Here is a 24,662-nt window from a genome sequence, read left to right on the forward strand (position 1 = left end):
GTTCTTTCCGTCCAGTTCCTGGCAAGGGATCAGAAATCGGATCGGTTATTTTTGCTCATTCATTCTACAGATTTTTCCATTTCAACATCCGGTGATATACACGTGAGTTGAATTAAGATAATTAGCTTGCTACGAGACCGCTAAGAAATAAAAAGTATATTATGGACTGGTTCTTTCCGTCCAATTCCTGGCAAGGGATCAGAAATCGGATCGGTTATTTTCGATTCCAAATTTATAGAATCGAGAATCAAACTGATTTTTGTAGGAGACATCTAAAATCAGCCGGTTCAATTCAATTTTGAGACCGGATCGAGACTGAATTCCGCGGGAATCATCTAACATCAGCTGGACCGGTTCGGTTTGCAGATTCGATCGATACCGATGCACACCTGTAATCACGATCGCCAAACATCAATGCTTGTGTGTTAGTTGCCACGTTAGCATGCTGTCAAAAAATTGTTTGGATTTTCAATTAAAATGCATAAATTGCAAATAGAAAACAATAGTTTAGTTTCGATCGCTGTCTCTCGCTGAACCGGAAAACCGCAGTCCGCCTCTCAACCCAAGCTCTGCAATTCCGCGAACAGAAGAAATGGCGGAACCGATCGTGAAGCCGGTGATCTCCGCTCTCGTAGCTCTGGTCCTCGTCTCGTCGAGCCTCGCCGCTTCGGAGGTCGTGCCTTTCATCGTCGCGCACAAGAAGGCCTCCCTCGGCCGGCTCAAAGCCGGCGCCGAGCGCGTCTCCGTGACCGTCGACATCTACAATCGCGGGACTTCGTAAGTCGAACCGGTTCGCGTTTGGAAGTTCTTTCGGGAGTCCTGTTTGAGGGATCTAGCTTCGGTGTGCTTTTCGGTCGGCGTTTGCAGATCTGATTGAGCTCGCGCACGGCCCCGTTTGTTTTGGTTGACCCCCGAGGATTAGCTCGATTGGTTCTTCTTTGGTTGCGAGTTCTGTTTGGTTACTGTGTGGAGCGAATTCGTCTTCCTTTCGAGCTGCATGTGTCTTTCTTTAGCGGGAAATTAGCGATTCTGGTAGTGTTCTAAGCAGTAGTGACATGCAAATTGTATCCGTAATTTGATCGCGACATTTTTAATTGCTTTCTTCTTGCAAAAGAGTGTAGATGTCGGATGAGGCTGTCCCATGGATTCACTTCAGTTATGTGTACTTCATTTCCAAATGTAGGGCAGTTGCGTGCGGTAGTGTGTATGTTGCACAAGTGGTGTTTAAGTGGACTGTTCGTATCATCAGATTGTAGTTATGCATACTTCCCCTGAGATGTAAGCATTGCCATGGACAGATCTTGCGTGGGATGTTTCTTACAGCATTTCTCATCATTGTTCGGTCCTCATAGAATGTGAAATGTTACCTCTCTTCCCGGTATGCGTTCTGATCATGTTTGGAATTCTACGAGTCCTAGTTCTTTGCTTGTTGGATGACTCTTGAGCTATAGCTCATTTGGCATGCATCTTTGTTCTCCCTCGCATTAAGCCTAGAGTACTTCATTGCGATGGTAAAATTTAGTATTTCCTTTTCCTTACATTATATCTGCAGGTCTGCTTATGATGTGAGCCTTGCGGATAATAGTTGGCCGTCGGATGTTTTTGCTATTGTCAGCGGAAACACATCTAGGACATGGGAAAGGATCGACAGGTGAGTCTTCTTTTTCTTGCTTATTTCCTCCATGATTTGCCTGTTCTATATTCTGAAAGTGTGGCGGTCAATATCTTTGGATTGCAGTGGTGGTCTCGTATCGCACTCTTTTGAATTGGAGGTCAAAGAAAAAGGGATGTTCGCTGGGGCCCCTGCAGTAATTACATTCCGAATCCCCACTAAAGCTGCTCTTCAGGTGCGACATCTACTTTAATGTGACATTATCTCTCTCTCTCTCTCTCAATGTGTTGCTTTACTCATCGAATTGTTGGTTTTTAGGAGGCCTATTCTACTCCTATACTGCCTCTCAATATCCTCGCAGATAGACCACCACAGCAGAAGATTGACTGGGTACGTTACTGCACTATGTCTTTGAATGTTTGGAATGCTATTTCTCTGCAAATGAGTTTTTCTTTGGTGACTGATTCATTTTCTCGTTTTTCATGGAATTGTCTTCTTCCTGGACCGAATTGTTGCAGGCTAAGGTACGAGTAGTTTTGATCTTGCTTCTAATCTTTCAGTTTCAGCTTAAGTGGTTGTCAATGGATGTCATGGTATTTTGTTCTAGCATCTCTTTCTTGTCTGTTTCTGGATATATATGATCTTATCAAGCAGTGAGTGTAAATGGAAAAAGGATGTGCACCTATATCCACAGCAATAAAAGGAGTTAGCATGCCTGGCAATATTTGCTTCTATCTTTGATTTTTCTTATCGTCTCTCCTTTTTAAGTATTATAATCATCTAGTCAAGTGGCATATCATGGTGCGAAACAACACTTTAGTTTAGCTTCAGTCTGCAGGGGTTGATTTGTCACCATCCTGATTTTACCTCATAAAAGTGGATAATGTGATTCTGCCTCTCTCGAACCCTGAGCTCACTTCCTCAGCTGTTTTGAAGATACTGTATAGTATGATTATATCAGGCAGAGGGTGTATCTTCCATTTCCCTTACCTCTAAGTTCAATTGTTCTTTACTGCAGAGGTTGCTGGCACAGTATGGATCTCTAGTTTCTGTAATTTCCAGTGTGGTTCTCTTTGTGTACTTGATCTCCACACCATCGAAATCAAGTGCTACAAAAGGTAGCAAGAAAAGGCGCTGATCGAAGTGCGCTCGTTTCTCATTAGATCTTTGCGCTGTTGTACGAGCAAGCAATTAATTAGCCCATTCTATATGCTAGGGAAACATAAAGTGACCTTTGCGGTCAGGAATTTCCTTCATAGGTGAAATTTAGCGCTTGAGAGGACCAGCTAATTTCTAGTTAGAGTAACAGCTGGTTGAGAACTTAAATTAGTTGTCTCCGTACATTTTGTGACGAGCCATCAATTTTGCATTGGATAGCATGTTCTGCTTCAAGTTCTATTTCACTTGGTTTTTATCAGGCATTGTTTTCCCCGACTGTGTTTGTCTGCATGTGTTAATGAAACTGCTGCACACAAGACGACTGCACACAAGACGAAGGTTGCATCGTTGTCTTGTTATCTGCTCTGTGATTCAAGTAAACCCCTTGATTTGTTCTTTCTTGCGATTAAAGAATGTTGCGGTACGACTTCATTGCACTATGTCTAATTTATTTCCATGATCTGGCTATTGCATGTCGATTGGTGGATTATGTTCTAACCATTCGTACACATTCTGGGAATTTCATTTTCAACCTTTGAATAAAATGCGAAGTTACCTGAAAGAATTAGGCTTCTGACCGATGTCCTTCTCGAGCAATGTCATCTACCGATGGAACGTACATGAGGGCAAACGGGAGTTTTCCATTTGGAATGTACTGTGAGGTTTTGTGGCTTATAGCTTTGGTGCCGTGGCTCTAAAGGTCAGTCTCTTTTTGAAATTAGCGTGCTGGGGCTCTGTAAAGTTTGTGCCGATCGTGTGAGCTTCCTCGGCCTAGTTCAAGGTCAATTCTGAGCTTGAGCGCTGATGAAGCGGGAGAAATAATAGAAATTAACGACACTTGTAGTAGTTGTTGTAGCTCTGAGCGATCCTCCTTTTGGTCCGGCTTTTTACGCGGGTCGACATGCAAATAGATCATTTAACAAGAAGCATGGATCATGAGCCGTCAGGAGCTCCTGATGCAATGGCAACCGAAGTAGGAGGTGCACTTTGTCCATGCTCAAGTTAGCATGGTCGAAGGAACTTAGGAAAACTGAACCGCAAAACAATTCCCGTGGCCAACCTCTTTGCCTCCTTAGTTTCATCGCCCATCCTGACAAGTTGCACAGTGCAACGTGCAAACAATTATAGAAGGACGAAGGCGCCAATGAAACACAGTGGACACTTTTGGACAGACGAAGTTTCCTTTGATGGACAAAAGAGTGTCCTGTTCTCAATAAATCGTTGTTTCCGACGCGATTGTGGGCAAAACTCTGGCTCGGGTTGGAGTTCGCATAGCCGGAGATGGAGAAAAGACTGTCCGTTCTCGATAAACCATCTTACTTCTAACTACTAAAATCCGTTATTAGTGTCATCACGTGCCCTGATTGATATTTGATAAGTCAAATCTGTGATTTTTTGCCCCTTTCTATTAAGAAATAATTCAACAAAAAAATATTGATTTAGGGTGTTCATTTTGCAAATATATATATATATATATATATATATATATAATATTTTTATAAGTACGATCACTCGCATCCCATAAAAAGTAAATGAATAAAAAAAAATTTTATTGTTGCTGAAAATATGTCGATATAAATTATTACTGATAATAAAAATATTATTAATTGTCTGATTATTTTAAGTGATATGAGTATTTTTTAAAAAGTAATTTTTTAAATTTAATATTTTTCGCGAAACAAAGATCTAAGTAATATGGTAAGTGCTTTATACGGTATCCTTAACAAAGCCGAGGGTAATAATTACAGACAGGTGTGTTTCGCCGTAGCAATTAAGAAAGCCACGAGATAGAATAGACCGACAGAGCACGACTTCATCTCTCTCTCTCTCGATCCACATTTACTAACACAAAACAAGAAAATCTATGACGGTTTAAATTCGTTGTCGCAGAAAGCAAAACAGGAGAGAAGATGAGCTACCAGAGAGCTCCTCACGACCCTTACCCTCCACCAGGTGAGATCGGAAACCCCTTGTCCATGTCCACCACCGTCCCTCTCTCTCTCTCTCTCTCTCTCTCTCTCTCCATGATCGCTTTTCTTGATCGAATCCCTTTTTGATTGCTGGGCAAAAGTAACTTCTTTCCCTGGTAATCTGCTTGAATCTCGCTTTTCACAGGGTACCCATCTGCTCCCCCTCCGCCGCCGGGTTACCCTTCGGCTCCGCCGTTCGAAGCCTATCCGTACCCTCCGCCCCCGGGGCCGCCGCCGCCGCCTCGACCGCCCTTCGAGGGGTATCAGGGGTATTTCGCCGGAGCGTATCCTCCTCCGCCGCCGCAGCCGCAGCTGCCTCATTACCACCATCACCACTATGATCATAGCCACTGTAATGATCAGCCGGGCTGTGCTTCCTTTTTGCGGGGCTGGTATGATAACTCTGTTTTGGTAGTTTTGGTTAATTTTTCCTTCTCTTTTTTGTTGACCTTCGGCTGTATTTTTCTTTATGGTAATTTTGGGTAAACTGTGGATGATTTTAGTGACTTAGTTCCTAAGAATTGCCTGAGGAGTGGAGAGAAATGTGCTTTTGGTTGCTGCTTTTTACTAGTAATGGGCTTCTGGTTTAATCTTTATTGGAGAGACGGAACTGTTTGGTCCATGTTCATTCTTCTTGTATCGTTAACTGGGACACTTGGTTTTAGCAATGAATTTGAATCTAGGCACCTGGAAGTATTCTTCCCAAGATGGGAAAGATTTATTAGGATGGAGAAGAGTTGAGAATCGAGAGAGTTTGATCCAAAATTAATACGAGTAGCATTTACAAGATGCTGGTGTGAGCGGTATTGGGGGAAGGTTTCAAGTGTCCAACTTGAGTTAGATCAATATGGCCTATTATTTGTCCTGCTAGAACCCTTGTTTTTGGATGACAACAGCATGTTTGGAGCTCAACTAGGAATTGCTGACTATATGCCGGTTGAGGACCCAAAGGATAGTGCTTTGCGAAATGAAACTCTATTCTTTAATTGTCCGGCTATAAATTCTGCAAGAATATTAGGGTCCCCATAAGGTTTTGTAATTCTTGTAATAGCAATGTTGAGTTTTCGGTTCACACAATTAAGTTCTTTTTGTACGTTCATCTATAATTCTTCGATTCTTCGACGTCTTGCCTTCTAGTAATAACTTTGGGAATCCCATATAGATTATGATTTAAAGTTAAGCCGATTCCACCCTCTCTTTTTGTCTGCTTGTAATGAATTTTCGCAAAATCAAGATGTTGCAGTGAGGCATGCGGAGATTTACCTCCATCACACCTTTATGTGAACACTGTCCTCGGCGGCTGCAATTTCATTGACAAGGATCATTTTAGTTTGCGAGGGATGGTCAGTTGTCATCAACAAGCTTTCTCTCGCTCCTTAGTTGTTGTTTAGTTGTTACTGTGCCAGTTATGAAAAGACATGATAATTCTCAATAGTCATAGCTCGAGAAACTCTTCCACTCTTACTTTCCTTTGTGAAGCTCTTTAAAAAGCTATCCATCATGTGGCAGAAATTGATACTCAAGCTGTTACCTTTTGCTCTGGAGAATAGGAAAGGAATTGTTAACTGTGCCCTTTTCTGTGTTGTCCAGCCTTGCTGCGCTCTGCTGCTGCTGCATGATGGAGGAATGCTGCTTCTTTCTTCGCTGAAGACAGATGAATTACAATGCCCGATATACTGGGTGGATACTGTTTGCAGCATTGCCCGTGAATTGTTAATATTGAAGAATGTTGTTGAATCTGGTATACCTTTGTTATAGCCGTTTGCTGAGAAAGGAATGGTGTTGAATCTGGTGTAACTTTGTTATAGCTGTTTGCTGAGAAAGAAATTGTGTTCCATGTTTATTGAAGATAGAGTTGTGGAGTCTGATAGAGGGAAGCAATATTAAAGCAGAGAGACTCTTTACTGCTAATGGCACACATGAAATTTCCATGTTAAAGCATAGAAGAGAATATTGTTGCTGATGACATATATGTGATTTCCATCGTAACTATATATGCCCTACATGCTTGTTATATATTTGAGCAATATCTCTTATAGTTCTAGCTTTGAAATTTGTAACTCCAAACTGATAATGATGGTCAAGAGATTGTGTTAGTGTGGTAACGTGATTTTTTCTTTTCTCATTTTGAAAGGGGTGTTCCACGTAAAACGATTCACATTCTTCAAAAAATGGTATGATAGCTTGACTTGGGGATATAGTGGGAGCAAATAATATGGACAAAGACAAGTCAAAAGCAAAATTGACGAGGGGTTTGTAAAACATGTACGAGAAGCCATTTGTGCCAAACAAGATATATCTAATGCATCATCTCTTCAATGTGATAGATCACATTAACGAATTTAACATGCTCAGGTAAAAGTTGCAATCTTGTTATCTTTTCTCCCTGAAAATGGGAGTACGACTTTGATCGCAGTGAGCAGTTCTTCTAATTAGAAAAAGTTGAAGCTTTAGGTAATCCAATATTTGATTTTTAGTGAGTATATTCACAAAAGAGAGTCGGTGAATTGTTTAGCATTGCCTTGAATGCCGAAGCTTGAGGAAGAAGCAATCAACGAGGTAGGAATTAGTTTCACTCTGCTTTGTGCAAAGAATTGATGCACAATTTTGCTGCTAGAAAGATTTATATTTTATCGACAATGAACTTTTGGACATTATGGTTAAGGTCGATGTTCACATAGACATAGCTCTTGGAAAAATTGTTAAAGGTGCTATGGCCGTGACACAAAAGTCAGGAACATTGTACATGACTGAAAGCAGTAGCTCGGTGCGGGCTCACCGAGAAATAGACCCCGATCACAAGGCGGGTTCGGGACGGATCCAGCTTCGGGCATTACAAGCATAGGCCATGTCAAGGCAGGCCCGCCCAATTCTTTGGGCTAATTTTACAAATCCCAATTTGAAGTTAATCCCGCATGAAGAGAGACCTGGTCTTAGAAAAACTTGAGCTCGTGTTTGGCCCTTTTGTTTGTGGTAGACCTGAGGATTGGCTTGATAGGACAAGGTCAGTTCTGAGCTAGAGAGTACTGATAAATTGTGTGCCCAAACGTCCTCATTCCGGTTTCTCTGGTGTTGACTCGGGGTTGAGACGCCGTATGCAGACGGCGGGAGCGGGTTAGAATTTCCGGAGATGATCTTCGGCGTCCCTCTGCGAAACAGAGTCTAGCTGATCAAACACGGGGAGAAGGAGTTGAGGTCAACTCCGATGATGAACTGAGAGGATCATAGAATCCGTCAAACACTGACCCCGCGTACGAGTCCCACATGATCAATGTAAGCGATCGCTCGCGTATCCGAATCAACCAAGGGTTGCTCCGAATCCGTGCTGCAATCTCGTGGATCCCCCCTCGTGAATTGGGGGGGTCTAACCTCCTTAACGACCAAAACCCATTAAGGTCATTATGTTCCGGCAATAGATATTTGCTAAATTGAGGATGTGGGCCCTTTTTTTTTTGCCCTTTTTTGGGCAATCCTCCTGGAATAATTCCACATGATTATGGAATTTTGGATATTTATTTTAGTAAGTGTTAACTTTAAAGATGCTTTGCTAACAAAAACCATCGGCGAGAACGACAGACAGGTGTGTGTTCCGCTGTCGCGGCCAAGAAAACCACGAGATAGGACAGGACAGAACAGGACTTCATCTCTCTCTCTCTCTCTCTCCCCATTTACTAACATAAGAACAAAAAAGAATGCTTTTTGACAGTTCGAATTCATCGTCGCGGAAAAGCAAGACGTAGGAGAGGAAGATGAGCTACCAGAGAGCTCCTCAGGAACCTTACCCGCCACCAGGTGAAGGCCCAAATCTCTGTTTCTCTCGCCGTGATCGCTTTTCTTGATGGGGGGAATGTAGTTTCTTTCGCTGATGACTCGGATCTCGCCTTTCATCAGGGTACCCATCTGCCTCTCCTCCCCACCATCCGCCGCCGAATTCCCCCTCGGCTCCCCCGCCGCTCGAGGCCTATCCGTGCCCTCCGACGACGGGGCCGCCGCCGCCTCAACCTCCCTTCGAGGGGTATCAGCGGTATTTCGCCGGAGGGCACCCTCCGCAGCCGCCGTCGCCTCCTCGTTACCACAATGACCACCGTGATGATCACCGCGATAATGATCAGCCGGGTTGCGCTCCCTTCTTGCATTGCTGGTATGATTACTCTCTTTGGGTAGCTTTGGTCATATTCCCCTCTTTTCTTCTTGTACCTTCAGATGTATGTTTCTTTTGGCAATTTCAGGGGAAATCGTTGGGATTTTGTTATTGACTTAGTTCCTGAGAAATGTATGCGGAGTGGAGAGAAATGTGTTTTTCCGGTTATGGATGTGGTTGCTGCTCTTTACTAATCAAGGGCTTCTGGTTTTATACTTATTGCAGAGAAGGAAAAAGCAATGCAGAGTTCGTTGATGTTTCTGTGTAGTCAGGGGGTGTTTGGTCAATGTTCATTCTTCTTATGATGTTAATAGGGACATTTGGTCTTCGCAAGGAATTCGAATCTAGGCACGTGTAAGATTCTTTTCGAGATGAGGAAGGGATGTTAGGATGGAGAGGAGTTTGGTTTGAGATTGACACGATTAGCATTTACAACCTGCTGGTGTGATTGATGTTAGAGCAAGGTTTCAATTGTCCAATTTGAGTTGCAGCAATTCTGCCTTTCGTTTGTCCTGCTAGAACTCTTGTTTTTGTACAACCAGCATGTTATGGATATTGTTCCTTGTAATGAATTTCGCAATATCAAGGCGCTGCAGTGAGGCATGCATGGATTTTACCCCCTGTTACCTTTGTGTGAACGTTGTTTTCAGCGGTAGCAATATCATGGGCAAGGGTCACTTTAGTTCTCGAGGGAGTTGTCATCAACAAGCTTTCTCTCGCTCCGTTGTTGCGGTTTAGTTGTCACTGTTCCATTAATGAAAAGAAATGATAACGCTTAAAGTCTCGAGAAGCTCTTCCACTCTTTACTTTCCTCTGCCAAGCTCTCTAGAAAGCTTATCCATTATGTGGCAGGAATTGATACACTCAAGCTTTGACCTTTTACTCTGGAGAATAAGAAATGAGTTGGTAACAGGGTAGTTTTCGTGTTGTGCAGCTGGGCTGCGCTCTGCTGCTGCTGTATGTTGGAGGAATGCTGCTGCTGTATGATGGAGGAATGCTGCTGCTTTCTTCGCTGAAGACAGATCAGTTGTAATGTTCGACACACTGCCCATGGATTGCCATTATTGAAGAATGTTGGTGAATCTGGTATATCTTAGTTGTATCTGTCTGCTGAGAAAGAAACGGTGTTTCATGCTTATTCGCCGGCTGAATTAAGTGGAGTGTTTCCGTCAATGTACATGAGAAAGATTTTTTCTGTAAACTATGTACGGGATAGTCTCGACGCGGTTGCTTAATTTCTTGACTCGTTTCTGCTCAAATGAGCAGTGTGGTTTGGTCATGAAGCCTGTTGAGTGACCTTTTTGTGGCTTTACTCACCTCGCATCCTTGGTTTTAACAGATTTGGTGTCCATATGAAAATGCCGGAGAATCATCGGCATAATCAATATCTGACAAGAGGAAAGAAAACAGGAAAAAGTTGCAGTCCTCAATAAACAATCCATACGATCATGATTCTGTGCCACGGCTCGTTTTCATAGCTCAAATGTTTGGAGACTACTTCACATTAACTCGTGTGATCCGTCTTCTTCCTTGTGCTGTTCTTTTTGGTGGGAGTCTATCGTGAATGCCTCTTTCAGATTTTACACTGTTCTTCCAACTTCCTTGAATTGGGGAACATACATTCAACTGAGATCTCCTTCAGTAGGACCAGAACCAAGTCGTACCACTGCTAGCAAAAACCAAGGAAATGTCTGAAATGAACGATCAAGTGACGCAAAAACAAGAATTTTCCCGCTGAACAACGAGACGAACCCTCAAGAAGCTGCCAAAATCACCGCATAAATGTAAATATCAGGCCTACACCGGTTCAGTATTCACAGACCCAGTTGTGCCGGTAACTTTCCAGTCATGCTGGTAACATACTGTTCTCCTGGCGATACAAAAGATCATAATTAGCGGAATAACGCCCGTGCCAGTGTAGCGAAAACAAACTTTCAACAGAGCGGGATGTCATAGAATTAGTGCAATGAAGTCAATCTGCACTCTGCACTGCATTTCTGACTAGAACACGCTTTCACAGAACTTCATTACAGCTAACAAGAGCCTGCAAGCTTATTTCAAACCTGTAAATATAACAGGTGAATGCGCCCCGCCAAACCAACCAACATGAAAAGTCGCATCTTTGAATGCATAGTGCTAAAGAAAAATCTCATAACTAGAAGCACAATAGCATCTCTTCTGAATAAAATAAAAAATCATCATACAACTAAAAATCCACAAATTACGTGCCTAAAGGAGGTACAATGATGATACAACAGGAGACTTAGAAGCAGAGGCACGACGATGCACCTCGAGTGAACCCTACAATGTCCAGACATAGTCCGGTGCATCCTTCCTCGGCCCCACCAAGGTTCGGTAAAGGTACAACTTTTGTACTTTCTGCTCATCATCAATGCAATTCTCCATCTCATTGTTTTCACTGAAAATCTCCACATTCAGCCTCGGCATCTTCTTTGCTAGGGTTTTGCAGCCTCCAAGGGTAACTTCGCAGGACGACATCCAAAGGGATCGCATTGTTTCATACTTTCCCACGTCCGACAGAAGTGCGATGTTACCAAAGGGGCATTCCATGATTTCCAATTTTCGAATCTTCTTGCACCCATTTAACACATAAAGCATTCCCTTGTCGCTGTCCGCAGCAAATGCAATAGAAAGCATCTCAAGCTGTTCAGCGTACATGCCGATATAATAGAAGACCTGGTCAGTGAGAAGGCCAGAAAGTGACAAGCGCCTGATACCCTTGCATGACTGTACAATAGCCCCGAATCCTTCATCAAGAGGCTCATTGGTTGACGAATCCGGTTTTGTGGGGTCGAGGATGCACAACCGGAACTGAATGAAATTACGGCAGTTCTGGGCCACAATTTTCAGGGCAGCATTTGTCATCTGCTGGCAGAAGTATAGCAATGAGGTGAGCTTTGGACAACCTCTGGAAATAGCAACCAAGCCTTCTTCAGTCACTGAAGCATTTCCAACTCCATAAGGATCAGATGGAAAAACCCTCAATTCCTGCAGCTCTTTGCAGCTTGAAGCCACGACACCTAGTCCTTTATCCCCTATGCAGTCAAGTATCTGCAAAATTTTGACACAGATTGATATGAAGACGAATTTCACTCCCAGCAACATAAATATGAAAATAAATTCGATATTCAGCAAAAGGCTAGGATATCACACCCATAAGCACTGAAGTTTTCTGCAATGACGGATTAACTTAGTTAGCTCACTTCCAGGGATCCCCGGAGCGTAACTCAGATTCAAGGAGGTCAGGCTTGAACATATGGGATAAATAGCTGGTAGGCAGTAAGCAGCAACCTCCAAAAATCCGCATAAGCTCCTCATAGATTTGCATTTTTCAATTGTTGTCAATAACTTGCTGTAAGTTTCAGAATCTGGGTCATGGACAAATGAGCCCACGCCTAAGTCCACCAACTGAGGTGCTCGGACAAGGATCTTCTGCAGCGTTTCAAGAGGGACAGCACGGCTCAGTCTCAAGCTCTTGAGATTTGGAGATCTTGCCACAAGCCTCTCAAGTGTTGCTAAATTTATATCTCCTTTTAAGCATGCAAAATTTAGGGAGACAAGAGAGGTGCAACTTTCAGGAAAGCAGTTTAGCCACTGGCCTCTATGATCCTCAACTTCATTTTCTTGCAAGTCCAGCTCCTTAAGAGACCTAAAATGTTCCAAGTTCAAAGAAGTAGATTAGGGAAGAATAGAAGCCAAACTCAAGTCGAGTCAATTCAACTGGAGTCCAGTCATGCATGTTGATCCCCATCATCAAATCTGTTTTGATACTGCATAAAAACTCATCTATGAGACCCCTTCACATGACAGCACAGCATGAAGTATCGGATAGCTTGCACCATCCACAGGCCATGATAAACTCGAGCAATTAGGACAGAAATTAGTAGTATTCAAGAAAGAACAACAACAAGACTGCCTAAGTCTTACCTTTATTTAATTCTTAAGACAGAAATTAGGAGATTGTTAAAACGGAAAGAGCCAAAAATATGCTGCCATGCAATGTTAGCATCCAGAAGTGTCGACTTGCAATGCCACCGGAAAATTAGATGCGCAGATTTATTCATTCTGATGTCTATTCAATGTGATGCTAGAAGGCATGACCCACCTATTCTCTTACAGAATTCTGACATAACCATCAGCCTCAAAGAGAAAACTACAGTGACCCCATATACACATTAAAGACCACAAGTTCCAGCTGCATAAGGCTGTATAACAGGCTTGAGATAAAGACTATATGAATGCATGCAGAGGGACCAGCCAATAAGATTAACGGCATAGGGGCTTCTAATTCATGTGACGCACCACCATAGATATATTCATCCCATTTTTGGCTCTTCATGCAGCTAAGATAACAGTCCACGTCAACGAAGTGCGTGGCACTGGCATACCTTTACCACTACATGGTGCATGTGAACCACATTCTAGGTGCTGCTTACAGCAGAATGTGATCAAAGTAAAGACAATTAATAAGCATTCCTGTACCAATACATGGTGCATGTGTACCGCATTCTAGGTGCTGCTTACAAATCAGAAGTATGACCTGTGAGCGTTCACCACATTCCTGTTGAAACTTGAACCCACCAGGTTTTCTATGGCAATTAGGTTACATCCGAAACAAACTAATAACCAAGATAACCAGCTAAACAATCAGCAAAGTATGGCAGATATATGAGGGCACAACCAGCGTATTTATAAATGGGAGAATATAAAGAGACTGCATGCTAAAATGCAAACACAACTGGGACTCTGACAAAACAAATCACAAATTGCCCAGGCATGACATTGAAAAATCAGAGTTAATCAACAATATGGAGCTACTCAAAGTACTCACCTACAGTTGGCTGCTATAGCTGCAAGGCCATCAGTAGTGAACCCTTCGCAGGTAACAAGAACCAAAGACTTGAAATTTACAAAGGATCTTGAAATCAGCTCAAGACCTTCATCTGTAACCACCATCCTCTTCAACCTGAGCTCCTCCAAATTAACCCTACTCCTAGCCAATACCTCGATCCAAGGGTACACGTGCCCTCCCCAGTCATGTGGCACTAGATTGAAGTCAGCGAAATGGGGTTTTCCCTTCAAAGTGATTGATTTTACCCCCGGAAATCTGGCGATCAATCTCTCGGGACTTATCGCGTAGCAATTCCCGATGAACACTCTCTGCCTGCTTAGCCTCTCGATCCTATACCACAATTTACACACTAAAGAGATCGCGTTGCGGTCCCTGTTCGACGTTACAAAGTCGAACACGTGCTCCATAACTTCATCTGGAAAGTAATTCATCTTCCCTTCCCCTAGAGTCAAATCCAATTTCCCCGACTAAAAATCCCAACTTTCAAACAAAATCAGCCCTTAATCCATCCCTCTCGGGGGGGAAAAAAAGAAGAAAATAGAAACCCTAACGAGAAAAAGCTGGGAAAACAACCTAATCCCAACACAACCCTTCAACAGAAAAAGGCAAGTAGCTCGGAGACAAAAATGTACAGAGAGTAAGCTACAACTTGCGAACTAAATCGAAACCTACCCAACTAAAACCAGATCTAAAACGCTTTTAAAACTGCGCGAGACTTGAGAGGAAATGGCGATGGGCAAAACCCTGAAGAAGCCCTCACATAGCTACCTGATTCCGATTAGATCTGAACGGGAACAACAAACGCTTAAACAATTTCTTCCGAGAAAGAACAACAGCTCACTGGGTTAAGACTGGAAAGCTCAAAAAAAAGAAAGAATCCCTTCTTCAGCTATCATCTACAAATCAAGAAGTCATGATTGTAGCTGCTGAAGAGGAAAAAAAATGAAAAAAATAAAAAGAAAAGCTCCCGAATTTCTCAGATCGCAGAATCTACAATCTCCATGAGTAGATACAATCTTCTCAATGACCTGAATATACAGAGCGCTCTCTCTCTCTCTCTCTCTCTCGCTCTCTGTGAACCACAATGCTCTGTTTGAGTTTGAGCTCAACCCAGAGAGAGACAGAGCCAGGAAAGGCGTGAGCTGACCAATCATGGTTACGTATCCCGCAGCGACAGCTTAACCATGGTTAGATCGGACGGCGGTGGCCGCGTGGTGGAAAAGACGGATGGGATCTGGGCCGTCCGTGGGTGACCAGTGATGTAACATGCATGTGTCCTTATCTCTCTGGTGTGAGAGAGAGAGAGAGGGAGGGCGGGGGAGAGGAGGGGCCAAAAAAGTCTTCCAGTCATGTTCCTTGCGAAAATGACACTCGGTCACGCACTAAATTACGACCCGTGCCACTCTGTAGATAAGGCCTGAGACCGCCCCACGCGCGGGAGTGGGCGTCACTCGCTGGCTCGGGCGCGTGGCCCCCTCCTCCCCCGTTTCGGAACAACGCAGGGTGACCGCTAGGAGGGCGAGTAGCTTTTGCTGCATACTCGCGCGGAGGAGATTCTCGGGCTTACTTGTGGGGCTTGGCTTTGTCGTGTCAGAAAACTAATTATCGCTCTTTTTTTTTTTTCTTTTTCCTGCTTTGTCTTTTTTATATTTTGCCTTTCTGAGGATAAGTGAATCGTAACCATTTTAATGATTAGGGCCATTAGGCGACTCGTAAAAAAAAAAAAAAAAAAAAAAAAAAATCGATTTGGACAAGATCTAAGGCTGCAATAAATGCGCCCCCGCAAATAGTGAAAAAGCGAATTTGATTTTTTTTTAATTTTTATTGTATTATTACTGGAAAAAAAATATGTATGGCTCGGAGCGATTTTTCTATTTCCAGTATTCTCGACATTATTACTTCTTTTAGACTTGAGTGAAGTCCCTTAAACTATTTCATCTCAACTCCAAGACATAAAATTTGAGGATATTTCCTTAGATGAATGGAAGATAAATATTCTCTCTCAACTTTTGAAGTGATGGTGGAAAAAGTAGATTTCACGTCATCTTCGGATGGTTATTACGGGGTAGGGTTATATAATACGTCCCGTGCCATGGGAGGGTGAATTATCAAACCTTCGTCTCTCGCATCGTCGACCCGTGCTTCGCACGGCGTCTTTCAATACTATTACTTCTTTACTGTTTTATTCTTTCTACTAGTTTCATTCCTAATTGATTTTCGAATGATTTACTCAATAATATCATGCAACAAAGGCGCTCTTTGCCTCTTTTTAAAATACACAAAAATCGAGAGCTGCTTCTCTCTGCGAATTTCGTTCCCTTTTTTTTTTTTCATCGTTCCGACCGCATCCGTAATTTCGACAAGGAATAATCGCGTAGGGGAGACCTCATAGATTTATCCCAAAAAAAAAAAAAGAGAGGAAGGAATGAAGGAAGGAAGGCTCGCCCTCGCCCACTCTTCGCCTAATTTTCTATAACCTTTCTCCTTAGAAATTGACATTGGCCATCCCCGTCTTTGTCAGCCGCTGTATTATTGGATGCAAGGGGTCGACCTCAAAGTTAATTTCCTTGGAATAGCGACCCGGGGCTCGTATCGACATATGATCAAGGTCATAGTGGAAAGAGAAAGGGAAGAAAGTCGTACCTAAATCTTTCGAAATCGCGAGGAAATCTCACGTGTTGACCTTCTTTTCCGACCGTGGCAACATCCCGTACAGAAAACCACCGCCCGAACGGAGGTGTTTTCGGTCCGTCATCTTTTTTACACGACCGCTAATCGATGTCCGGACCGGTCTTTCACTTGTTATGATGTTCATCTTTGATTTAATTTCTCCGAGTTCGGATAGCTTTATATTCGTATTGCTTGGTTCGTCAAGTCGACGGACTATTTCACGAGTCGGCCTACTTAGAAATGGTCCGAGCCCAAGAAAATTAATAGTTAGAAATTACGAGTAAATTCGTTCCATCTCCCCTAAAGCCACCCAAGCATCTTCATGTGCATCTACACATTTTCTTTGTTTGTTTGGGAATTTTGGATGGATGGAGACAAACGAGGTGGGAAAATCAAATTAAAATTCAAGACGGGTGAAGAGGATGATGCATATGATGACGACGATGATGATGATGATGATAATGAGGGAGGGAGTAGCACTCGAGATTCCGCAAAAGCACTTTGGAGCAGAACCGCATGATTGTTTATCGTCCCCTCCCTCCGGTTCGCGTTGGCCGCGGGTCAACTTCTTCTTCCTCCTCCTCCCCCTACTGCTCCTTCCCTCTCTAATCATGCCACCTCCCCTCGAGATTGGACCACGAGGGTGGGGAGTTCGAACAAGGAGCGACTCATGATAGATTTTTTCAGGATGATGAGGAAGGCATATACGAACCAAATTGCATATCGAACAAGGAGGAAGCGTGCTCGGTATAAGATTAGTGTATTTAATGAAAATTTGACACCCCCGACTCTCAAGATGACCATATTTGATGAGAAAAACATAGGCAGTGTGAAAAAAAAAGTAAATATGAAAAATAAATTAAAAAAACTACAAGATTTCTCAACCATTTAAAGCGGTCATTAATTTTCATATTTAGCTTATTATTATTGCTAACCCATATATTTTACTAATGTAATTTGAACGATTTAGCAAGGGCTTTTACCACTAGGAAATTTTCGGAAAAAAGAAGATGCTAGATTATCCAATTCACTTTTTTTTTTTTTGAAATTATTTTTCACTTATAGATATCGAGTCTCTTAAAGTTTTCCTTTTTCTTAATCTTCATGTACACTAATCCTTTCTTAAATTACACATTAAACAAAGCACTTTTTTTTATTTGTTTTTATTTGTACTTTTCTTAACCGAATAGATTTAAAAAGTTTAATTTAGATTTAATTGTGACAAATTTACCTGACAAAAGAATATTGAACACAACATCAACGAAAAAGTTGCACTCGAAAGGCATATGCACGGCACGTGCTAAAGGAAAAAGTTAATCATCTTAACAAATGCAAAAATAACGAAAGTTCTTGGGGGTGCAATGCAACTTTTTAAAGTTCGAGGGTCAACACGAATAACCCCCACAATTGAGGGGGTAAAATGAAAACTTTCCAAAAAAAAAATTATGAATATTTCATTAAAGCTGGATTTGTTTCGCGAAAATTAATTTTTTTGAAAGAAAATATTTTTTTAAAAATAATTGCTTATATAATTTATGAAAATAAACGAACGAAAAAAGTTTTCATCATCCACCAAAATATTTAGTCATAAAATGTCGTCGACGATGAAGACATTTTCCATCGACTAACTATTTCAAGCGATACAAGAGATCGTTATTATAAACAAAAAAAAATGCATTCCAAATCATTCATTTGCCACCCGAAAGACGACGCCGGAGTTTGCATACAAATAAACTAGAAAAAACGACATTGAACTACCACTTAAGTGTGGTAGCTCGGGTGATAAACGAATCACACCATCTTTCGTGAGGTCACAACTAATGCCCACAGTAGGTCGCCGCACCGAGCGGCCCCTTTCCGCCCATCTCGCCCCGCATAGAAAAACACCCCCAAAAAAAAAAAAAAGCAAAACAATGTTCGGATTAGGCTTTAAGCTGGGAGGAGAGCAAGAGAGTAAAGAGGATTTACACGACCAAAACGTGTTCGGCTGAGGAAGATTCTTGTCTTCTCTGCGCCTTCCTGGAAACAGCTTAGCTCCTTGCAAGAGCAAAAAAAACAAAGAAAATGCAGCTTATCACAAGCGAAGCCACCCTCCCAACGTTTTGGTCACACGACAGATTCTTTATGATTTTCAACCTTTTGGGGGCATTTCACTTCCAATCATGCCATTCTTTTTCCCCGTCCAACTTTCCCATCTCTCTCCCTTTTTTTTCCCACCTCAAAAGAAAGTTATCTTAATTGACTAAAGTCCCAAGTCCAAGGCGGCACTTGGCGTTTGGATCATCTGCCCAATTTCCACACTCGCAAGCAATTCACGTCTCTTCCATCCAATCCGTTAGGTAGTGATTGGTATTACATCACGATAAAGATGCAACATCGAGGTCTAAATCCCAATTAAGATAACACCCCCCCCTTTTTTTCCTTTCCTTTCCTTAATCTTTCTTTGTCGTGACGGCTAGCTTAGCTGTATGTCTATGCTCGAGCTATTGTTTTTACTTGCTAGAGAATGGCAAGTTAATTTCGTGGGAGAGTCACTATTAACAAAGGGGTTTTCAACTTTCCGAGTGGGTTTGAGTGGTTTATTTTCCACGTGATTGACAAGACATTCCGAGACATTCCGATCGTTTACGAGACCTAAAAAGATAATCTTCTCATCCTAGTAAAGTTTGACACGGCGATCGGTGTGAAAATTCGAACTCGATACGTGCGTTGTCGATAGTCATAGAGCAAGCCTTGATTTGAAGTATCGGAGCATGATATTCAAGATCAACCCTTCAATGACTATGAACAGTTGGGCACGAAATCGACACGAAACATAACCAACGACCAAGTTTTAGAATAGATGGGTATTCGCCAAACTTTCTCCGTCGCCAACTTCCGTAATTCTCCTTTGGAGCACGAAGGTTTGAACCATGATTTCCATCCACATATGTTGAGCTCGCACGATTGAATGCTTTCCTCATTCTATAAACGTTTGAATGAGGACGGGGGTGTTAAGGATGTAAAAGATATACGTCTGGTCCTAATTAGCAACTAATCTTCTGGAATAACTATTAATACGGTTATCGTTCATCGCCGAAATATAAATTTCTCGTCTTTTCCACGATTAATCCTAATAAAATCCCAAAATTCCCCGCGCGACATTGACGTCCAATGAACCATCATTTTGCAAAAAATCTAGACATACCCTTTGTCCTTACATGGCCAATTAAGTGTCAATAATGATAATCTCTTTCTAACGAGTTAGACTTCTGTACTTGTAGAGGCCAAACCGACGACTCTTTGGAAGCTGCTGATAAGCCTCAACATTACTTGTCCTAGAGGCCTAAGTTAATCGCAAAACCACGTGGAAAAGTCTCTCTCTCTCTTCTTCTCCCCTTTGATTAAGATTCAAGGTCCATGTGCACCAAGAATAATGCCCTCTTTGATTACGGATTAAACTAAAAATATAGTGTGTGGGGGTTTCTAGCCTGGCAAATTTTGTCTGACATGAGGCCTAATCACGACAAAGAAATAAAAATTAAATAAGTAAATTTCGATTTAATAAATAAAGGGGAAATTTTTTTGAATTACGTGGTAAGGGATGACGTGAGCCGAAGCAATGTGTACAAAGGGTTTAGCCAATGGAGAGAGAGGAAGATGCAATTTGAGAGGAGAGTGGTTAAGCCAAAAGGCAGGAGATTATATCAAATTCAATTAGAGCCCCACTTGCCTATAATTTGCAAGCAAGAAGAGAGGAAGAGGGATGATTGAAAGCGATAGAGAGGAGAAGGATAGAAAAAAAAGAGGAAAATTTCTTTTAATGGGTTCATGATCATTTCCAACTCGAGGATGCAATCTCCCATCATTTGCAGTCATGTGATTAGCATAGTGTAACAGGTTTTTTTTTTTTTTTTCCTTCATTAGCATCTTCTGAAGAAGAACGTTGGATTCCGATATACTCCCGAATCGTGGCACCGGGTCGCGTGACGATATGACGTTGTGGGGCGATGCGCGAGCCGGGATTTGGAAATCTGGCACGATATGTCATTTGCCGAGCGCTCTTGAATGCTGTATTCCGACGGATTTAAAGCCGGTGGTCCTCGAGGCAGACCGTGCAGCGAATTCATATGCTAACGTGATACAAGAGCCACGCGACTACATGATAACGCATGGCGCCGCGCCGCTGCGGTCCATCCACCCTCCGCGTTCGACACATAAATTGGGAACATCGATGAGGGGAAACCTCGAATGTCCTCAATTTATGACCGGCTCTCTAAGAGTGGTCCAAAAGAAGAGCACGAAAGGGACTCGTTCTAAGGAGGGGGGCAGAGGAAGGCAGCACGCAGAGGAGGAGGGTACGACAGCAGCAGAGGTTGGCGCCTTGTCGCTGGCGTTGGTGGTGGTGATGGTGGTGGTCTCCAATCACGCACAGACGATTCTGAAAATAAAACGACGAAAAGGTGAAAGGAAGAGAGAGAGAGAGAGAGAGAGAGAGGAGGACCACATGATTGGGTTTGTTGATCTCAGCCTCCCTCTTCTCCTTGCTTTATTAAAGAGGAGGAATAAATGTTGCAGGCCCACCATGTTAATGTCTCACATTCGCGTTCTGTCGGAATGAATCCATGTCTTCACAACTTGGGGTGTTTCACCGTTCACGGTTACATCACAAGACCTTCAAATGTGAAACGAATCGAGCAAATCGAGCCCAGACATGACAAGGGGTTGAGGCCTTCCTCAAAAGTCCAAGAAACTGGTTTATAAACAATGAGCCCAATGGCTCCAAGAAGAAGCAACCATATCGACCCACCCCCATGAGCCTCATAGGTTGTCTGTGTTGATTTTGCCACACTGACAGAGCTTTACTACATTACCTTCTCTAGGAAGTCGACGCAAGCTCCTCGCCTCTGGCCACCAAGCCGCGAGGTAAGAAGAATGGCTATTGGGACGACGACGTTATAAAAATGTTTGAGATCGATCGGAGATTCCAGGCTGAGAAAGCTTAGTAGAGTGCTTCAGGGATGATCTTGGTAGGGATGACAAGGGTAGGTCATCTTAATCATATACCATATGAGTTGCCGTTTTTTCTCTTTCCCAGGAGAATGGACGTCCACGCCATGCTTACCGCATTTGAGAAACAGTTTATGTCGGAAGATAGGTAGGAATACCTGTTTGAAGAGACAGGTGTTTACCCAGAAGATAACAGACAAGAACAGAAGTACCATATCCAAAGCTGGAAGGATATTTTTCGCTAAGACACAATATAGCAGAACTCTAGGGAAATCGCTAAATGTGTGGCAAGGGGAGTCCAATAGTGTCCGCCGAAGAAGGTTATAATGACACGGGCATACTTCAAAAACTTACTGAGAAAGAATGATGCAGAGGATCTTAGAGGCTCAGAGACAAGGCCAGGATTTCTCAATGCCCAATTTGTTTACCTCTGCGAACTTTTGCCTCACAGTTGATTTCATCCCGTGCATGAACAGTGCAAGGATTTGACCGGAATCTATTTCTCAGCCATTAATGGCTTTGACCATCAGCCACACTGGAGATAGCCGATAGGGCTATCAGGGTGCTGAATTTGAAGCTGGTAGTTCAAAAAATAGCAGAGTGCAGAAAACAAAGGCATGAAGAACACCTTCTACCAGGTACAAAAATTAGGAAGAGCTCTTTTACCTTATCCGCCGTTTCTAAGGAAAACACTTCCGATTGGGAACCATAATCACCAAAATCTATGCCTATCTACAACTGCCAGAAGGGCTGCCCAGGAGAATTCTAATCAACATTTTAAGGAGACTACAAGGATAAAAGTTGAAGCTTTCAATAGAAACTACATCACGAGCTTAAGCTTCCGACAAATACTAGTCTAAAAGGCAACCTGCAATATTTGCATGCAATGGCACCGGGTGGATCATCACTCCGGTGAAGATAGTCAAGTAATGAGCTTCAATGCGATGATAGTTAGGAAACTTTGCTATATAACTACGGTCAGAATAAGCACTTGCTAGGTTATACCGACTACAGATGATCCAACACTAGAGAAAGGGCCAATTACCAATCTAGCCTAAATATACTTCCTCCCACATAATACCGGTTACACATGCTTGCAAGGGTGAGTGACTGCTCTTCATGTGTGATTCATGACTGCATGCGTGCACGCTATTTTCAAGTTCCATTATTGGCAATCTAGATCACATTGCCATAAATGTAGAGCACTGTTTCTTGATCTTAAAGTAATTCAAGTAAACGCCACATTTGACTTTGCCAAAAACCGACTGCAAACTCCCAAACCACTATAGCACTGAAACAAAAAAGGAAAAGAAGAAGATGGGATCTTCTAAGGTTAAAATCTTCTCAGCTCACTAACAACCAAGGTTCATCATGCTAGAATGCCACTGATGGCATCTTGCATTGTTACAGGCTCTACTAGATCAAGGAATTTCAGTACGATACTGCACTTCTCTCCACAGGCCGTGCAACATCAAAGCCTATGTTCATAATATGCGCAACTCCATTGATATCTAATACAGACAATCCAACCAAACGAAGAATGTCTAACTCCAAGTAATTGCAACTGAATTGAAGGTCTGACACCATAAAAAGTTTCACAAGCATAGCCTTTGACACATCTATGATGCTATAACGAAATGTAAGCTTTTCAAGATTGCGAATCAAAGCATAAACTCATTTGGGACCAATTAATGCTAAGGGCGTTACAATCATTGGCCATATTTATATTCTACAACTGGATTCGTTTTTTTCGGCTCTTTCCGACTTCCCAATATGACTGCAACCACCAAATATCCAAAAAAATTCCAACTAGCGAAATTTTCGGCACCTAAATAAGCAAGTAGTAGTTGTCCACTCCGTACCGGCGCCTCACTACTACTTCATTAATTCAATCAATAAACCAGCTGAACTTACTTCTTAACCTTAACCAGTTAAACTTACTTCTTAACCTTAACATACTTATCAGGTGATCATATACTAAAAAAAGCCAAGTAATTTCCAACGATGGCATGTGACAGAAAAAATTTGGCCTGAGGAAAAGACCATGTCACAATACAAAATGTATCACCAGCATTGCCAAATTCCGGTCCCTCGGTGTCACATTTGCCGATCAACTACACCTATCAGATATAATTCCTGACCTCCAAGCTCGATCGCATCAACAACAATTCAATAGAAGGTTCCTACTTCAAAACCAGCAATTAAACGAACCTTCAAATCCCTACGATCGATCATCTCCTCCATCCTTACGATCCCCGGCGATAAAAACCCCGGGCCGAGCCGTCCGCTGCCGAGTCCTCGACGGGAGAATGTTGTCCATGTCGACCTCCGCGAGCGGATCGTCGGACAGATCGCTGTCGCTCTCCGAAGGAACGCCAACACTGCCATAATCATCGCTGCTGCTATCGCCACTATCCTCGTCTTCTTCTTCGACGATCATTTTGCCCTTCCCCTTATCGTCCTTCAGAGTCCCCTTACCCTTCACATACACCTCGCCGCCTGCATCGCCTGCATCCTCTTCCTCTTCATCATCATCATCATCATCATCCTCCTCTTCGTCGTCGTCATCGTAATCGCCGTCCTCCTCTTCCTCCTCCTCCTCCTCAACCTCAACCGGAGCATCCGCGTCCACTGGCTTTTCCTCTGGAACCAGGGCCTTCCCCGAGTGATTCCCCTCCCCGTGCGCGTTCCCGTCGCCGGACTCCGAGGGTTTTTCGTCGTTGCCGCCGGTGTGGTTGAGGTTCTCCAAAGGTTCGAGCTTGAGGCTTTTGCTGGAGCGATCTCCTCCTCCTCCTACTCCTTCGGTCTCGCGGCGGGGGAGATCGGGCTTGCGCTTGGCGGGGAATGCGAATTCCTCGCGGTTCTCGGTGTTCGCCATGAACAGGGCCCGGTCGGAGCTCGGGTTTGAAGGCCGAGGGGAGAGAGATTTGGGGGTGGTTTCGCCGATCGGAGGAGGGGGACAGAGACGCACTCGGTGGGAGTTAGCGAGCTGACTGGCGGTGTTGGATTTGTGCGGAGAGACGGGCCACCGCTCGACGTCCGTTTCAGTTTTAGGGCTACGGGGGTCGTTAAAACGACGCCGCGCAATTAAATAGAGTACACTCTATGGCTTTCAATTTATGTTTTTCACAAACCGCAAAGCGCTCTCTAGCTCTAAAGGATGAAATTAGGGCAAAATTGGAACAAAGCATGGAAAAGAGAAAAATTTGTCACTAAATCCGTGCTTGAGGGACCAAGCACAATGTCGGA

The 24,662-nt window shown here is 43.0% G+C and overlaps 5 protein-coding genes across 9 annotated transcripts; 3 read left to right on the top strand and 2 right to left on the bottom strand.

Annotated features, from left to right (window-relative positions):
* Positions 1 to 538: 538 nt before the first annotated feature.
* LOC115747519 (translocon-associated protein subunit beta-like) lies at positions 539 to 3,773 on the top strand. Of its 4 annotated transcripts, none has more exons than XM_048278902.1 (6): positions 539 to 777; positions 1,553 to 1,651; positions 1,739 to 1,847; positions 1,931 to 2,002; positions 2,131 to 2,137; positions 3,392 to 3,773. In XM_048278902.1, exons 1-6 carry the CDS (start codon positions 593 to 595, stop codon positions 3,466 to 3,468), a joined length of 549 nt encoding a protein of 182 aa, XP_048134859.1. In that variant the 5' UTR covers positions 539 to 592; the 3' UTR covers positions 3,469 to 3,773. The 4 variants fall into 4 exon arrangements, with proteins under 4 accessions (XP_048134859.1, XP_030539574.1, XP_048134860.1 ...); XM_030683714.2 differs by having other exon boundaries at positions 2,131 to 2,136; positions 3,323 to 3,498; XM_048278903.1 differs by having other exon boundaries at positions 2,131 to 2,136; positions 3,292 to 3,463.
* On the top strand, positions 1,873 to 6,651 carry LOC115747523 (protein CYSTEINE-RICH TRANSMEMBRANE MODULE 10-like). 2 transcript variants are annotated; one of them, XM_048278904.1, is made up of 4 exons: positions 1,873 to 1,893; positions 4,587 to 4,723; positions 4,886 to 5,132; positions 6,283 to 6,651. In XM_048278904.1, exons 2-4 carry the CDS (start codon positions 4,681 to 4,683, stop codon positions 6,386 to 6,388), a joined length of 396 nt encoding a protein of 131 aa, XP_048134861.1. In that variant the 5' UTR covers positions 1,873 to 1,893; positions 4,587 to 4,680; the 3' UTR covers positions 6,389 to 6,651. The 2 variants fall into 2 exon arrangements, with proteins under 2 accessions (XP_048134861.1, XP_030539578.1); XM_030683718.2 differs by having other exon boundaries at positions 6,331 to 6,651.
* Positions 6,652 to 8,316: 1,665 nt separating this feature from the next.
* On the top strand, positions 8,317 to 10,161 carry LOC115747522 (cysteine-rich and transmembrane domain-containing protein 1-like). Its single transcript, XM_030683716.2, has 3 exons — positions 8,317 to 8,532; positions 8,632 to 8,881; positions 9,816 to 10,161. Exons 1-3 carry the CDS (start codon positions 8,490 to 8,492, stop codon positions 9,895 to 9,897), a joined length of 375 nt encoding a protein of 124 aa, XP_030539576.1. The 5' UTR covers positions 8,317 to 8,489; the 3' UTR covers positions 9,898 to 10,161.
* An 872-nt stretch (positions 10,162 to 11,033) lies between these two features.
* On the bottom strand, positions 11,034 to 15,180 carry LOC115747516 (protein AUXIN SIGNALING F-BOX 2-like). The gene is made up of 3 exons (XM_030683709.2): positions 13,734 to 15,180; positions 12,056 to 12,551; positions 11,034 to 11,953 (listed from the first exon to the last, which is right to left on the bottom strand). The coding sequence occupies exons 1-3, from the start codon at positions 14,183 to 14,185 to the stop codon at positions 11,183 to 11,185; spliced, it is 1,719 nt and encodes a 572-aa protein (XP_030539569.1). The 5' UTR covers positions 14,186 to 15,180; the 3' UTR covers positions 11,034 to 11,182.
* Positions 15,181 to 23,408: 8,228 nt separating this feature from the next.
* Positions 23,409 to 24,436, bottom strand: LOC115747518 (acidic leucine-rich nuclear phosphoprotein 32 family member B). The gene has a single exon (XM_030683711.2). The coding sequence runs from the start codon at positions 24,289 to 24,291 to the stop codon at positions 23,635 to 23,637; it is 657 nt and encodes a 218-aa protein (XP_030539571.2). The 5' UTR covers positions 24,292 to 24,436; the 3' UTR covers positions 23,409 to 23,634.
* Between the last annotated feature and the right edge of the window lie 226 nt (positions 24,437 to 24,662).

The sequence above is a fragment of the Rhodamnia argentea genome, chromosome 5, assembly GCF_020921035.1.
Source record: "Rhodamnia argentea isolate NSW1041297 chromosome 5, ASM2092103v1, whole genome shotgun sequence".
Classification (NCBI taxonomy): domain Eukaryota; kingdom Viridiplantae; phylum Streptophyta; class Magnoliopsida; order Myrtales; family Myrtaceae; genus Rhodamnia; species Rhodamnia argentea.

Coding starts and splice junctions, on each gene's coding strand:
- LOC115747519 (XM_030683713.2), top strand. CDS start 593: ATGGCGGAACCGATCGTGAAGCCGGTGATCTCCGCTCTCGTAGCTCTG. Junction 778..1,552: donor ATCTACAATCGCGGGACTTC/GTAAGTCGAACC, acceptor TTATATCTGCAG/GTCTGCTTATGATGTGAGCC. Junction 1,848..1,930: donor CCACTAAAGCTGCTCTTCAG/GTGCGACATCTA, acceptor GTTGGTTTTTAG/GAGGCCTATTCTACTCCTAT.
- LOC115747523 (XM_048278904.1), top strand. CDS start 4,681: ATGAGCTACCAGAGAGCTCCTCACGACCCTTACCCTCCACCAG. Junction 4,724..4,885: donor CGACCCTTACCCTCCACCAG/GTGAGATCGGAA, acceptor CGCTTTTCACAG/GGTACCCATCTGCTCCCCCT. Junction 5,133..6,282: donor GCTTCCTTTTTGCGGGGCTG/GTATGATAACTC, acceptor CCTTTTGCTCTG/GAGAATAGGAAAGGAATTGT.
- LOC115747522 (XM_030683716.2), top strand. CDS start 8,490: ATGAGCTACCAGAGAGCTCCTCAGGAACCTTACCCGCCACCAG. Junction 8,533..8,631: donor GGAACCTTACCCGCCACCAG/GTGAAGGCCCAA, acceptor GCCTTTCATCAG/GGTACCCATCTGCCTCTCCT. Junction 8,882..9,815: donor GCTCCCTTCTTGCATTGCTG/GTATGATTACTC, acceptor CGTGTTGTGCAG/CTGGGCTGCGCTCTGCTGCT.
- LOC115747516 (XM_030683709.2), bottom strand. CDS start 14,185: ATGAATTACTTTCCAGATGAAGTTATGGAGCACGTGTTCGACTTTGTA. Junction 12,552..13,733: donor GCTATAGCAGCCAACTGTAG/GTGAGTACTTTG, acceptor GGAACATTTTAG/GTCTCTTAAGGAGCTGGACT. Junction 11,954..12,055: donor GAAAACTTCAGTGCTTATGG/GTGTGATATCCT, acceptor AAAATTTTGCAG/ATACTTGACTGCATAGGGGA.
- LOC115747518 (XM_030683711.2), bottom strand. CDS start 24,291: ATGGCGAACACCGAGAACCGCGAGGAATTCGCATTCCCCGCCAAGCGC.